This window comes from Camelus bactrianus, chromosome 11, assembly GCF_048773025.1.
Source record: "Camelus bactrianus isolate YW-2024 breed Bactrian camel chromosome 11, ASM4877302v1, whole genome shotgun sequence".
Lineage (NCBI taxonomy): Eukaryota > Metazoa > Chordata > Mammalia > Artiodactyla > Camelidae > Camelus > Camelus bactrianus.
This window is the reverse complement of record NC_133549.1, coordinates 84,649,846-84,665,553: the sequence shown is the minus strand read 5'-3', so window position 1 is coordinate 84,665,553 and position 15,708 is coordinate 84,649,846. Positions and strand designations below refer to the sequence as shown.

Sequence of the window (15,708 nt, the reverse complement as noted above, 5' to 3'; positions counted from 1 at the left end):
GTCCTTTTTAACCTTAAAAGAAAATCCAAGTGTCTTTCTGCAGGCCCTTAAAGAAGTAGAAAAAAACCCTAAGAAGCCTTCACTGACACAAGTAATACTTCAGTTAAAATTCAATTGTCAGTCAAACGTTTTTCCAACAAACCAAGTTCAATGAAATGGAAATATCCTACAATCTATTGACTCTTTTGAGAAACCACAGACATCCTAGGAAGCAGATAGGCTGCAGGGCAGGAATGGAACCACCCTGGATGGGGAACACAGATGTGGAATGTGCTGGCAGAGGTCTGGGGATTAGTTTCCTGGAGCATAAACCCACCAGGTGAGTCACAATCAGCCAGCTCCTCAGTAATCAGAGGACCATCACACAGGATAAGAAATAAGAAAGCACCTGTAAGAGAATGTCCACTTACTGACTCCTGTGTTTGTGTGGAGGTGACTATTCTTCAAGGGGTGTGCATGATTATGTGTGCATGTGCACTATATGTGAATAATTTTTGTGACTCATTTTTTTCACTTAGTAGATCTTAAATATCTTCCCTTCTGCATAGGTATAGATTAACCCAACCTTCCTCAGCTCTTGGGAGAATTAGGGGTTCCCTGCAGGGCCGAGTCATCGGGTTGGTGCTTCCTGGTATATGGTGCACACCACAGTCAGCCAAGATTCCCTGTGTCCCTGTTCACTAGGGCTCAAAGCCTGCAAGCACATCATCCTCCTCCTCCACACACAGGCTGAACAAAAGGGAAGCTCAGCAAGCCATTAGCAGAGTCCCCAAAGTCCTTCCCTCTGACCATGCTTTCTGCATGGTCCCTAGCGCTCCCAGCCTTGCTGCTCTAAGCTGGGTGGTTTATGGGCTCTCTGGGGAAACCCATCCCTTCCCTCTCAGTGCTTAATCCTGAAAATCTGGAAATCACTGGCTCCAATGCCATCAGTCTCCTATCATCCAAAATTTCCTTGATGTCTTGGGACTATCTACGGCATCATTTTCAGTCTTCCAACTGCTTTGCAGACTTTTTCCAATTTCTTCATCTCAAAGATAAACACATGGACCTAATTTACTGTTACCAAATCCAAGCTCCTACTGCTTGCTGCATGTCAGGCCGATAAGTTGAGGGACAAGTTGTTAGGGCAAGGAATAGCGACTTTATTCAGAAAGTCAGCAGTCCAAGAAGATGGTGGACTAGTGTCCCAAAGAACCATCTTGCCTGAGTTAGAACTCAGGATTCTTCTATACTAAAAGAGGAGGGAGTAAAGTCAAACATTTCCTGTTTCCAGTCAGCCTCCAGAGGGGATGGGTTAATTTCTTCCTTCCTGCAGGCATTCACAGGTGGGCCTGGTCAGGATGTTTCCTGTGAGCTAAACAAAGTTATTTTATCTTAACATCCATTACCTGGGAGGTAAGGTTCCCAGGGATGGGCCATTATGTATAACTTAAGAGTACAGGCAACATCCCTTTAGTGATGAACTTACAGAAAAAGCAATAGAACACAAAGGTGAAAGTAAAAGAAACATCCAATATGGAGTCAGACTTGTTCTTCCCTGTTACATTACGATTGTGAAACTGGAAAATGTGGATTCTTAAAGCAACATGGGAAGACAGAAGAGCTAGTTCAAAGATTCAAACTCATGAAAGAACATGATGTAGCCAGAGAATCTTAAGAATGTGGGATTTGCAGATACTAACTACTATCTATAAAATAGATAATCAACAAATTTATACTGTATAGCACAGGGAACTACAGTCAGTATCTTGTAGTAACATATAATGAAAATGTGAAAACAAATATATATACATATGTATGACTTAAACATTATCCTATACACCAGAAATTGGCATAACATTGTAAACTGAATACACTTCAATTAAAAAAAAATGTGGGTGGCAGAAAGAGCAGAGGAGACTGGGAATGTTCACTCAATAAGCATTTACAGAGCACCTTGTGGGTGCCAGGCTTCTGCTGAGTGGCAGAGGATGAAGTGCAAAGGACAGCCAGGTGTCAGACAGTGCAGGACCCTGCACGAACCACGTGACATATCTTCTGTGGTGTTAGGGTCTTCTGGAGTGGCCCTTGTGACATGATGATAGATATCTCTGACCAGACCCTGCAGCACCATGGGGACCAGGTGCTATTCTGGTCCAGCTTTACAAAGTGAGAAAAGCAACCACAGAGGTCACAGTCCTTGGCCAAAGAAAGAGCTCAAATAAGTGTGAAATCTGAGTAAAACTCAACTATTAATTTTTTTAATTTAAAAAAACTTTCATTTCAGTTTTATTGATATAATTGACATACAGCACCATATAGATTTATAGATTTAAGGTGTACAGCATAATGATTTGACTTATATGTATCATGAAATGATTACCACAATATATTTAGTGAACACCTATCGTCTCATGTAGATACAAAATAAAGGAAAAAGAAAAAAATTTTTCCTTGTAATGAAAACTCAGGATTTGCTCTCCTAACAACCTTCATATATAACATATAGCAGTGTTAATTACATTAATCATGTTGTACATCACATTCCTACATTTACCTTGTAACTGGAACTTTGTACCTTTTGACCACCTTCATCATCAAAGATATTACATTATTATTGCCTATATTCCCCACACCATATATTTCGTCCCTGTCACTCATCAGTAAAACTCAATTTTTAAGTAAAATTATCAATCAGATCCAAACAGCGAGCACTTAAGAGCAAGAAAGTATGAAATAAGAAGATGCTGCACTGGGCACTTTTTTGTACGGATGAGAGTTATGGCCATTGTGTTTTTGGTGCCTCAGAAGAATTATCAATAGCCAAGGGAAAGGGATTTTCCCATATGCTCTTTCAAACACACACACACACACACACAGACACACACACACACACACACACACTCATTTTAACACTTGATTTTTAAGATGTCCCAAAATTTAAAACAAAGCAGTTACTTGGATAGAGACGTGGAATGTGCCAAGTTTTCACCAGCAATGAGTTACACCAAAGGAGCCAGAAGTATGAACATGTGAAGCAGCTTCAGGACACAAACCAGGAGTCTGATCCTTGGTGGAGAGAGCAGGTCTCCCTCAGAGTCAGGTGCCTGGGAGGACAGACATGTGAGGGTCCCCATGGAGGAGCCCAGCTTCACTAACTGGACAGAATACTTGGATGCAGGATTATGAACAGCCACCCTTCCTGGTGTGCCCAGATGGCTCCTTCCATGGACAGGCCCCAGTGCCCAGCTGTGAGGAGGGGGAGCTCTGGAAAGTCAGGAGGGCATTCTTGTTTCTCATCCAGGCTGGTCTCTGGGACCTGTGGGGTGGCAGTCAGATCTGGAGGGACATGTCTTACTTTACCATGAGTCTTAGGAGGATCCTTCTCCAAAGGAAGGTGAGGATGGTCAGGGCTAGAGACCAAGTCCCTGGAAGGGAAGACAAGAGGCAAATCTGGAGGCAGATCTTGGTGGCTAAGTGGCACGTCCCCTTACTTCATCTGGGGACCATTCCCATCGCCACTTACCTCCCCTGGTGGATCACTTGACAAGCTTCCAGGCAGCTCCGGCCCCATGCTCTGGCTCTCCCTGAGACCCACTAATTCACAGAATTCCCCAACTGGAGAAAACGCACAGGAGTAGAAAACCTAGTCAGAGGTATGACCGGGTCAGGGATTCATTTTCATTTTCATCTACACCATATACAAGGAAAATCAGAACTTTCTCTCATTCAGGGTCCCCATCCACAGGCTCGTTTCCAGAAAAAAATAAAACGTCAAGCTAGGAGAGAGTTCAGGATTCCACAGTCATGTCTTTTATGTACACATGATTCATTCTTTTTTTTTTTTGCACTTAAAAAGCAGTTAGGCCATTTATTGGCATTAGGAGAGCATTCCTTTCAACAAGGGTACTCTGAACACTAAAATCTCACCCATTTTATGAAAACTTGAGACTAAACCCTCCACCATTTGGATACCGCTTAATCACGAACAGGAGCAAGAATTTGAGTTAAATAAATTGAACCAAACTGTCCAGGTACAAGATAATGAAAGCAAAGCTGGGCGCGCGGGTAGGGGAACCCCATAAAATTTTTGCTTTTACACTACAATGTTTCAGGTACAAGAATCTAACAATTCCCTAGTGCAGTACAAAACCGCTTCCCATTGTCTCCTAAGGCAGTCATTCAATCATCAATTGTCCAAAGGCTAAGAAAATTTCATGGAAAACGGGCGTACCCTTTGGTTCTGTGTGTGGCTTGTAGCTAAGAAGCCAAGTTCTTAAGAACAGCCAGTTGGCTGACACACCCTTGGGGAAAGCGCCTTCATAGATTCTCGTGCATCAAGTCTCTGCTTCCTCATCTATAAAATGCAGTCCTGGGAGGGAAGACCCTCTAGGCTTCCAGATCGAAGTCATCATGCTCTTCATTGTACTCCAGTACGTGCCGCTTTATCTTGGACGAGTCAACCCAGGTGACGAAGTCCTCCATGCTGCGCGTGACAAGGCAGGCAGGGTCGGTGACCACGTCGGGACCCACGCGCACGGGGCCCTGCTCCACGAATGTCACGGCGGCCTGGAAGTGCTGCGCCATGCGTAGCTTAAGAAGCACGGTGGGCAGGCGGCGGCGGCAGAAAGACGAGGCCGTGACGAAGTCGCATAGCTCGAGCGACCCGCGCGTAGGCACTAAGCCGATAGCATACAGCTTGTCCAGCAGCGCGGCCGAGGCGCGCACGCGAAACGGGTCGCGCTCTGGCAGGTCGCGCAGACGGCGCGCCAGCTCGCGCACAGCACGGCTCAGCTGGTTGTAGCGCGTATAGTCCTCGCGCCGCTGCAGCCGATAACGCCTCAACACGCGCAGCTCGTGCAAATTGTGGTCGGTGACCTCCCAGTTCAGGAAGTCCACCTGCTTCAGCAGCTTCTGCTCGTGGAACTTAAGCTTCCGCACCATGATGGCGGCTCACATGATTCATTCTTGTCCTGGAGATAATCAAAGGGAACCCGCTTATAAACAGTGCTGCCACGGGAGCAGAACCAGAAGGAAGTGTGGGAACAGGTGTTCTTGTGGCCAGGTGCTGCTTCACCATGCTTGGAGGGCATTTGCAGTAGGATGAACAATCAAAATACATACATATTTATCAATTCACTTATATATTTATTGTTTAATCAATAGCTATTTTCCAAGCATGTTGGACACCGAGGGCAAGGGAACAGACAATTAATTCATTTGACAAATACACACTGAGCACTTACTATGTGCCAGGCTCTGTGTTACGGGCTGGGGATCAGAGGTGAGTAAGACTAACAGGCTTCCTTCCTTCACGCAGCCTGCATTCTGTTGGGGAAGACAGGCAATGGAGAAATGAACACACAACTAAGCAAGATAATGACCAATGGGGAAGTAACAGGGCAGTGAGAGGATATTAACTGGGAGAGGCTACTTTGGAAAGGATGACATTGCCTCTAAAATCTGATGGCTGAGAGGGAAGTAGTCACATAAAGAGCCAAGATGAGCATTTCAAGCCTAGGGAACAGTACAAACAGATGTGGGAAAGGTCACAGTGTGTTCACAGTAATGAAGGGAGCTGGCTGAGTACCAAGCAAGGAAGAATGATGCTTGCATGAGGCTGGAAAGCAAGGGAGTGGCAGGTGTGTGGGTCTACTGTAGGGGTGGTGGGCAGTGACTGAGCTTTAAACAGTGGAGAAATGGGCCTGGAGGCACGTTGGCAAGGTTGCTCTGCTGTTGTACAGTGAGTGGTTGGAGGAGGAAAACAGAGACAGGCAACTCAAGGGAGAAGGGGAGAGAAGGTGGTGCTTTTCCATGGAGGCTGCTGATGAAAACAGAGACATGGAGGAGCATGGGGTGTATTTGGATCTGACCATGGATTCTTTGTGGAAAGGGAGGTGAAAGAAGACTACGGAGCCAAACTCTTAGATGCTTTCAGTGATCAAATAATTGATAGCAGTGACCCTTCCTGAGATAAGGATGCCAGGGGAAGGCTCAGGCTGGAAGGTGGGGAAGGAGGGTTGTCAGTCCCTGCCTTGAAGGAGCTGAAATGTTAAGTTATGGCGCTAGACATCCTCTGTGGGTGGGTGTGAATGTGATGTGAGTACATATTGGAAAAGCTGTTGTTCATCGGTCCACACAGCTTACTTCCTTACTCCCAGTCTGGTTCATTCAGACTCCCACTAAAGACTAGTGATACTTTACGTAGCCATCTGTCAAAAAGCAGTGACAGAGAATATGGAATGGGGCTCTAAGATTCTGCTTTTCAGAGATTCACCCTGGACTTATGAGTACAGCCAAAGGGAAACTGGAGGAGCAAAGTCTGTACTCCTTGTACAGACTTTGTATTTTCCCATGTATTTTTCCTTAGTTCTCCACAGAACCATGTATTTTCCCTTAGTTCTCCACGGTAAGAAAAGGACCCACACACTGACTTCTTCCAAGTTAGATCACAGACCCAGCAGCAATAGGATGATTTATGACATTAAGGGGCATTGAAAATGAATGTAGCTGTTTTCCAGGAGATGTGGCTGCCCATGCCTCACCCCACAGAATAAGGTATGGCTTCAGAGGTGGTGATGTCTCCAGAGCCCTGCAGTTAGTATATGAACCCATCCAAGGTTCTGAAGGTCTCTCTGTGGTGAATAGACCACCGTATTTTACACAAAGCACAATGTTTACAAGGGAATCTCAGAGAAAATTGTAAAGCATACACTTTTAATATGGGTAGGATCTTGTTTGCTGAGACAAGGGGAAAAAACAATAAATATTACCAATGTCACTAACACAGGATTACTACACCTCTTTGACCTCAGAGAAAATTGTAAAGCATACACTTTTAATATGGGTAGGATCTTGTTTGCTGAGACAAGGGGAAAAAACAATAAATATTACCAATGTCACTAACACAGGATTACTACACCTCTTTGACCTCCACAAAAAAATGTTCTGGCAACATAAAAGACTTATACTCCCCCATCTCCCATATTTGTGCCCCCAGGAGACCCAACCTGCAAATCTATCATGTGAAAATTGGGACATGTTTGGAGTCTTTCATTCAGAAAAAATGCAAAGTTTGTATCCATCCTGGTCAGATGATGAGACTCTGTGCATGAAATGTTAACCATGAAGTTCACTTCTTTAGAACTAATTTTAATAAAATTACAAGTAATTTGCATTTCCAAAAAAATTAATTATTATTATGTGTCTTCATTTGGACTCCAGTCACACCTGGGACTGTCTAATGCTCCAGGTAGTAAAGGTGCACCTGCATTTGTGAGGTTATATCTGGACCCCCAACTTTGGGGGACCTCATGCAGATTTAGCCAACAGTCATTCCTTCATGATAAAGTTATGATGCTATGGAATTAAAAAGCCACTGCTGTGTTGTAATAGCTTGAACAAATTTGATGAGAGAGGAACTTCCCACTACAGGGAGCAAATGCTGTGTTTGTTACCTTGCAACAAACGGAGAAAGTGCTATAATCTGCTCAAACACAAAGCACAGTCTCACTTGTGATGCAATTTGGAATTCTGGATCTACTGAGCCTTATGTTATGTATGGATGTGTGCCTGCCAAAGAGACAATTTTCAACGTGAAATTGGATCTTATGTTCTGGACCTGGTGCATTAGTCTTCATGGCCATATATAAATGCTAGCTAGATTTTAAAATTTGAGGGACAAAGGCAATCATGGGACGTTAAAAAATGCAACCGTCATTCTAAGCCTCTGATCCTACATCTTTTGCTTGGTGCCCAGATGGAAAGCGCATTTTAACAGCCACACATACTCCCCAGTTGCGTGTTTATAATTGGTACAAATTTTGGTATTATGCTAGCCCTATCCTGGCAACCACTTTTGGATGGACTATTTCCAATAAAAACAGTTTCAAGCAAAGTACCCAATTAGGAACATACATTTGCAATGGTTGATAGATTCCCAGCTTTAAGAAATAAACTAATCACCAGTTCCAAGTGGCCTGAGAACAAACCATGCCAGAACAAGAAAATCACAACCAGGAAATGATAAGCCATTATCAAGAATGGCCCTTAAAAAAATCAAAAGAAATATGAGGGTAAGAAAACTGTAGAGCAGGAAGAAGGAAGTGACAAGAACCAAGATCTGGCATCCACCCTTGCCCCACAGAGCACACCACGGACAGAACACTGTGTCTCAGTCAACATCTGGAGACCGTGAGACCGATGAAATATTCAAGGTCCTAAAGAAGAGTGGAAAGCAACTGAACCTTGAAAGAACAAGCGACCACTGAAACAAGGCTAGAAAAACAATGACTTGGAGAAAACTTAAAAAAATCACCCCTTCTGCAGGAGCTGGAAGATTTGAAATTGGTTACGTTGAAGATTCACAGAAGGCAAGTTGTTAGCATAAGTCAGTGGAAACACATCCTATGTGAAAAACCCTAGGGAGCCCCAAGTGTCACCTGGCCACCACATACCCACACTTACTGCTTATCTATAACTCAACAATTTATCCAAGCTTCAGCATATATCTGAAATTAGTTAATATTGTCCACTAAATTGGCTTTTCCTGTCTCTCAATACATGTTATAAAAAAAGAGATGAGAATTTCTTAGCTAAGCCCGAGAGCCTGAGAGTCAAATATCTTTGTTACTCAGTATGATTTATCATATATGAATAAAGGCATTTTAAATTTAAATAAATGTATCTATTAGATTGGTTAATAGTAGTGCAAAACAAGCCAACTGAACAAAAGTTTGTTTAACTTTAGAGTGAATCTTAGTTTCTTTCTCCTGAATTTGTACTCAGCTGATCAGCATAAACTCAATAGAGTAATTTTGTAGAAAACTGAATTGCTTTATAGTCCACTTCCTTTGGGAATCTTTAAAGTTTTGATTTTTTAAACCAAGACTCTGGCTTTGCTCTATCCAATGAGGACCCCCAGAAGAGCCTGAATATATACATGCATAGGTGTCATTTCTCCTCACGAAAAGGAATCTAGGTGATCTCTTTGGTGGTCTGGAATAGTCAGAAATGGAGTTGGACAAGGAATTCTGGTGTATGAAGCCTCCCATTTATTTATGTATCTGTATTTGTGTCTCCCATGAGCTAAGCTTTGTCTAAACATAGTCAAGATATATATATAAAAAAATCTCAGGAAGGATCTTAATAAGTTTCTAGTAGGTAAAAGAACTAAAAAACAAACAAAAAATGGAATCCACTTAAAGTAGTAGAACACAGAGAAGAGAATATGATGTGGTAAGATAGGGACACTGGCAGAAACTGGGGAAATGGGAGGGAGGGCTGCCCTCAGCTCCTGACTGGTAATGTCACTTGGAGAGAAAGCCTGAGAGAAGCTGTGTCTCCTCCAGCTTTCTCCAAGTTCACCGTGGTCTGGACACAGAGATGCTCTGCAGAAGCACGTCTCTGGGAAGCATCTGGCAGAGGCTGAAATTTGTGGGGAGGGTACCATCTGCCCGCAGAGTGGTAGGTCTTCGGTGGTTTGCCTCTGTTTTCAGTTTTTATCTTGAATACAAATTTGCACTGTTGCAGGACACAGGATTTCTTTTTCAAACTTTATGGGGTGGACCCAGGGTACAATCCATACTGTACCTCATTCTGGAGAATGATGCTACTGTCCACAGTGGGCAGCAGGAGGCTGTGCTCAAACTTCCTAAAACAGAAGCAGACTGTGTGACACTGGCAGTGTGTTCCTACATTCCAGCTCTTCATTGCTGCATTGATGATGACCAGGCAAACAGGATGCTGATGCCACAGGACACCTTCAGGCTGAGGTCACTGGGAACTAAATGGTTACTTAGAGCAAGAGTTGCTGGGAGAGGTGGGAATCTCTCCCAAAGGGAAAAGGTGATTCTTGTGGATGAAATAAAGGCTCTAAGGGCAAAATTTCTTGCCATTGCCCAAGGAGGAATAATAGAAGAAAAGGAATAAAGAAATGAAAATATAAATAAAGATAATAATGTTTTTAATAGTAATACATAAAATTGTTTATATTGTTATAATTTATATTATATAATGTATTTATATATAATACTTTATTATAATTATATTATTGTTTTATAATAAAATAAAAATAAAATAGGAATAAGTAAAAAATAAAAATAATAGAAATAAAGAAACAATAAATTAGGGTTTTTTTCCTGTATATCTTAGAATAAGCAAACCAGTCACTAGCATTGTTTTCCCAGCACAGAACCTCTGATGAGGTGATCCAGGCACCCCGTGGAAAGCAAAGGGCAGCGTCTACTGAAGGAAAACAGGCCTTTCCTCCAGTCCTGGAGAAAGTCTTGGAATTCCTCCTTGCATTGCTGTAGCTCTATGACCCACATCCTTTCCTTAATTCCTTGGCTGAAGAATGTGCAGGAAAAGCCTTTCTTTCCCTCAGTGCCTGGAAAACTATCTGACATCTCATTCCTGTCATCCCTGTAGCCAGATCCTTTCTCTGGGAGAACCTGATTGAATAGCATGACCAAGAGATTTATTCTCAGGACTGAAATCAAAGATAAAGGAAGGGGCTGGGATTGCGAAGGAGAGTAAGAATTACATTAAACTCAAAACCATATTGAACTTCATGTGTTCCATTTGTGGTTTGGAGGGGGATGGAGGTAGGGGAGGAGAGGAAAGAAGGAGGTTTCTGCCTTCACTTCTGCTCCACTCCAGCTGAGAAACCATACAGTAGTCCAACATGTCTGACTCCTCATGCTGCCCAGGACATTGGTGGGGGCATGGCGACCCAGGTAGCATATTTGTCATTCATACTCTTTTAGAATCAACATCACGCAATCCGAGGAATCTGCTCTCTATCCATTCTGTAATTAGCTGTCATTTTGTTCACATACAGTTTACAGAGTCCTTTCACATTTGTTCACTCTAATCAGTTCAGTGAGAGACAACCTGGGGAAAGCACCATGGGAGACTCTGAGGTCGTTTCCACTGATATACATATATGTTTTATAGTAACAGCTTTAGGATAAGAACCAAATTAAGGATGCATTATGCAACTGAGGGGGCCAGAGCTAGAATAAATTATTTACAAATCAGAAGCACTGATCTGCTCTGGGATGCTATGGATATTTCCGCTCCTTGGAGGATGGTATGAGAGCTAATACAGTTTGATTTCTTTCAGTGTGGAAATGATTTACACATGTGTAGCTAAGCTATTCAAAAATAGCAACTAAGAGCACATCTGATATAAACCATACATGTCCCAATATGAAAGGTAGTATAACCATTATTTCCTTGGAGTAGATATGGAGGGAATGTAACCCTGAGCATTGGTTGCTATGTCCATCATTTCCTTCATAATCACAACCCAATATACAATTTTCCACCATTTAATTATATAAATGTCTTTTGGTAAATAGTTGCTAATTCTGTTGAATCATGTTTATGACCAGTGTGTAGTGAAATAGTATAAATTATAAAATATCACAAACTTCAAGCCCATGGTATGTCACAGGGAAGAATAAAAATGTAGAAAAAGATTTTGCTATTAAAATCAATTGTCATCAGTATGTGGAATATTTAAGAAGATACTCAAGCATAACAAGGTGAAAAATGGCCTTGAGGAAACAGATCTTCCTTTGCTGGGGAGGTGCAGAGAGCAAGTGAGGCCTGCCACAGACTTTCCACTAGGACCCTGTGGACTGCTACATCGCCTGGAATGAAGACAAATGGTTTTCTAAAGCTTTACACTCCAAGGTCATGTGATTTATCTTGATATCTGCATCCTGAATATCATCTCCTCTAGAGCCTGATGGACCTGCTTGTTTCATAGAGTATAGGTGACAGGGTTCAGCAGCGGGGTCACCACCGTGTTCACAAGGGCAGCCTTGCTGTTGGAGCCCAGCCTGTTTGTTTCCTTTGGTTTCATGTATATAAAAACACAGCTGCTGTACATCAGAGAGAGGACAATGAGGTAAGAGGAGCAGGTGGAGAAAGCCTTCTGTCGCTCGTTGGCTGATGGGAGTTGCATGACTGTGATTACTATGTTGCTATATGAAATGATGGTTATGAGGAGGGATGTCAAAAGGACACACAAAGCAAGGACAAAGTGCAACATTTCAATAGATTTGGTGTCAGGACAGGAGAGATGGACCATGAGGCTAAGGTCACAGAATAAGTGAGGGATGACATGGAGGCCACAGAAGGATAACCGGGAAAGCTTCACCACTGGACCAGTGATGAGACTGAAGCCCAAAGCAAAGCAGGTGGTGACCAGAGGAAGCAAGTCCTCAGGTTCATGATGGTTGGGTAATGCAGAGGCTTGCAAATGGCCAAGTACTGATCCAGAGACATCACAACTATGAGGAGGAAACCTGCTACTCCCAGAAATAAAAAGGCAAAGTCTCATATGAAACAAGCATCAAAGGAAATTGTTTGCCTAAAAGAAAGATGATCAACAATTTAGGAATAACAGTACTTGTGAAACAACACTCAATGAAAGAGAAAGTGCTGAGGAAAAAGTACATGGGTGTCCGGAGTCTGGAGTCAGCACAGGTGACGGTGCCCATGAGTGTACTGCCTGCAATGGATGCCAGGTATGCCGGCAGGTGCACCAGGAAGAGGACTTTTCCCAGATGCTGGACAGCAGGAAACCCCTCCAAAGTGAATGCTTGGACAGCTGTCCCATTCCCCGTTTCCATGGACATCTCTTTCCACAGCAGCAACACCTGTGGATCTTAAGCTACAATAAAGACATCACAGTGAGCACAAAGGATTTGAGCATAAGACCAAGCTATCTGACTACCTGAGAAGGTGGCTTCATGGATTGTAAAGTAGTCCAGTCAGTTGGTTATTGAATCAGACGGACCTGCTTTAAATACTAGTTCAATACTGAGTTCTAATCCCTGAGAGAGAGGGTATCTTTGGAAAATTATTTAACCTTTGTGAACTTCATTTTCACCCCATGTAAAATGAAGATGACAGGATCTACCTGTTCATGTACTTGTGAAAATTAGGTAAAATAAAGCACGTAATTCACTTGTCATATGATATCAATGATTTCTATGTGCTCTTCAAAGTATAATTTTAATATTTAAATCATAGTCTATTCTTAAAAATAGCATAATGAGTAGGCAGGGTTGTTCACATTTGTATCCTTATCAAACACTTAACTGTGTTTACAATACTACCAATTTATAAATAAAGACAATAGTAATATACCAATATTCACTTTGAAAATCCCTTGTACAAAATGCAAAAATCCTAGGTTCAAATTATCAACATCTTCTTCCTCATCCTCACCATTTGCTGAGGACTCTACTCGTGCTTGGGATTATACTGGTCACTGAAATTCAGTGTTTCTATTACTCTTTACAATAATCATGAGTGTTAGTTTGCCCCTACCCCTTCTGCTTAAGGACAATTAGAGGCTTAGAGGAGTTCCAGAGAGGTTCTGTCACACAGCTGGGACTTTAACTAATTACGTCCGAATCCAAAGCCTGTGCTGTTTCCAAATGCTGCAACACAATATTTAAAATAGAAACAAATCTCTTGGTGATGATCTCTTACCCTTAAGTGAAAGTTTAGCTTTATTTATCTTTATTTTTCTATTATTCAGTTAACCTAATTGATGAATTACTGACCCACAGAATGACATTGGCCTTAGAGTTGTTCTAGTTTACTATAATCAGTCTAGAGAAGAGTCTGGAGACCAGGGATGTTGGGAGTTTCTCCATGATACAATATAAGTTGTAAGCCTAGGATTTACTCCAGTCTTCTGAGGCCCCATGCTGGTAGGAAAGAGAGACAGGGAGTGACAGTAGTTCACAGGATTAGAAAGTAACCTCGGCACTTAAGAGGTTACTTAAGAAAGTAACCTCCGGACATAGCATTCATGCATTTACTTTTACATCAATGCTCAATGAACATTCTCTTTCTCTCCTCAGTCCCCTCAGTAAATTACTTCTCTTATGATGCCGTTTGGCTGTAGCATCTCGATACTAAGGTGAAAATCTACAGTGTGGAGTGTCTTCCTTTCTAACCTGCCATGGACTAAGTTCTCAGAAGTGATGCTCATGCAACCAAGCTGCTCCCCCTAGAGTGGCACTGTCCCCAGGGTAGCCTGGAGGAGCTGCTGCTAATGTTTCAGTGACAGCAAGAGATCCTCCAAGTTACCACTGTCCTGGCCCAGGCACACCAGAGTCACCTCAGGGGGGAACAGGGCTTCCTCCTCTTGCAGTCATTCTCTTCCAAGAAATCAACAGCTTTCTCTGCACTGAGGGGAAGGAGAGGAAAAGGAAATGTATTTGTTACAGCCTGTTGTTCCAGAGTGGGGTGAAGATGCCTCCTATGTTCTCAGTGTTCCTGGCTGGCAAAGCCCTGTTTTAATAACCCAGAATTTTTCATAGGCAAAGGTCACATGGCAGCTTTGACCCCTGAAACCTAGAAAAGGAGCAAATGGGTTATAACAGCCACACTTCACTGCCCCAAATTCTGGGTGAAAGCTTGATTCTGGGACTAATCAAGGTTCTAGGGCTAATTAAGATTCTGATGGAAGTTCTGCCTCTGCCTCCCTCAGTAACAGCTCATCTAATATACAACAGTGTTGTCCTCCAACTACACCAGCTAATGGGAGCAGGCAGCTTCTTCTGAGTCCAGCCCTGGGAGATGCTGAGACAAGTCTCCTTCTGCAGAGGTACATCATTTTCTTGGTCACATCTGCTCCAAGACACCTTCAATTGCACTCCATCTGCCATTATATCCTCACCTTTCTGTTTCTAAGTATCCTTGTTTCACTGAATCAATGATGAAAAACTCCAAACATATAGTCCTGAGGCCCCTGTGATAGTTTTCCTACAAGACTGTGGTCACTGTGCAGGATGTACCCAGTGAGCAGAGAGCACAGGCTCTCAAACCTCATTAGGAGCTGAAGGGACCAGAGTTAGAAAGCAAAGGCAGGACTGGTGCTCAAAGGACAGCTATTGGTCACTGTTGAGAATAAGGGTTATTGGCACAATCTTTATGTTTATATTTCCATTGTTTCTGGTAATACGGGCCCAGATTTCCACAGTGTTTCCAGGATAGAAAAAAATTTCAAGATTTGAAAGTCAGCCAGGGTTCTTTAAAGAAATTATATGACAATTTCCCATGGGTTCCTAAAATCCCAATTTGCATGTTGCTAATGATTCCGAGTAGAAGTCCAGACTACAACTTTCTATATGTGACGTGTACATTGAAGCCAGAGCATAGAGGGTAAGAGAACATTTCTGTCAAGAAAAAAAGCTGGATTATATTTAGACTTTCATCAGGCTTTTGGAAATGATGGTTCCCAAGGAAGGAGATGGGGGAGGGGGAAAGCCACCTTCCTCTCTTAACTATTCTTCAAGCCTCTACCAACATTTTAATTTTTTTTCATAGGTTATATTTGTCTGAAGAGTATTTTGGTTGTTCCTGCCTCCAAGCTCTTTGGAAAAGGGAAGCATATGCTTCTTCCTCTTCAGGGGAAAAAAGGAACACTAGGTAGTTTGTGTGATATCTCTAACCTGGCCTGCATCTCTATAAAAGAATCTGTAAAGTGGATCCCCTGATTACTTCTAGAGCAGAACAAGAAGGGAGATATAAGAGCTCCATGGTGGAAAAGCTGTTGCCATGGCAACCACTGGCTTGGAAGGCTGCTTCTCTCCCTGGGTACCCCAGCTGGGCTGCTGCAGCAGGACTGACTTATTTTTTGCGGCCTCTGGCTTCCCATCAAAAGCCAAGAAAGACTAAACTCCCAAAGTGTATTTG

General features: G+C 42.7%; 1 protein-coding gene and 1 pseudogene across 4 annotated transcripts in view; both read right to left on the bottom strand.

Moving 5' to 3' along the window:
• Positions 1–15,708, bottom strand: part of LOC141579214 (U3 small nucleolar ribonucleoprotein IMP3-like) — a 54,504-nt gene that overhangs the window by 32,209 nt on the left and 6,587 nt on the right. For 2 of the 4 annotated variants that reach the window (XR_012510385.1, XR_012510384.1), the window contains exon 2: positions 5,226–5,307. Coding sequence is in view for 1 of the 4 variants with exons in the window: in XM_074374443.1 (XP_074230544.1) it covers positions 4,369–4,923 (555 nt within the window). In the remaining 3 variants the exon portion in view is untranslated. Of the gene's footprint in view, positions 1–3,505; positions 4,953–5,225; positions 5,308–15,708 lie in introns of those variants that run through there. The other 2 variants (XR_012510383.1, XM_074374443.1) reach the window with 2 other exon arrangements.
• Positions 5,320–14,762, bottom strand: LOC141579213 (olfactory receptor 6C75-like; annotated as a pseudogene).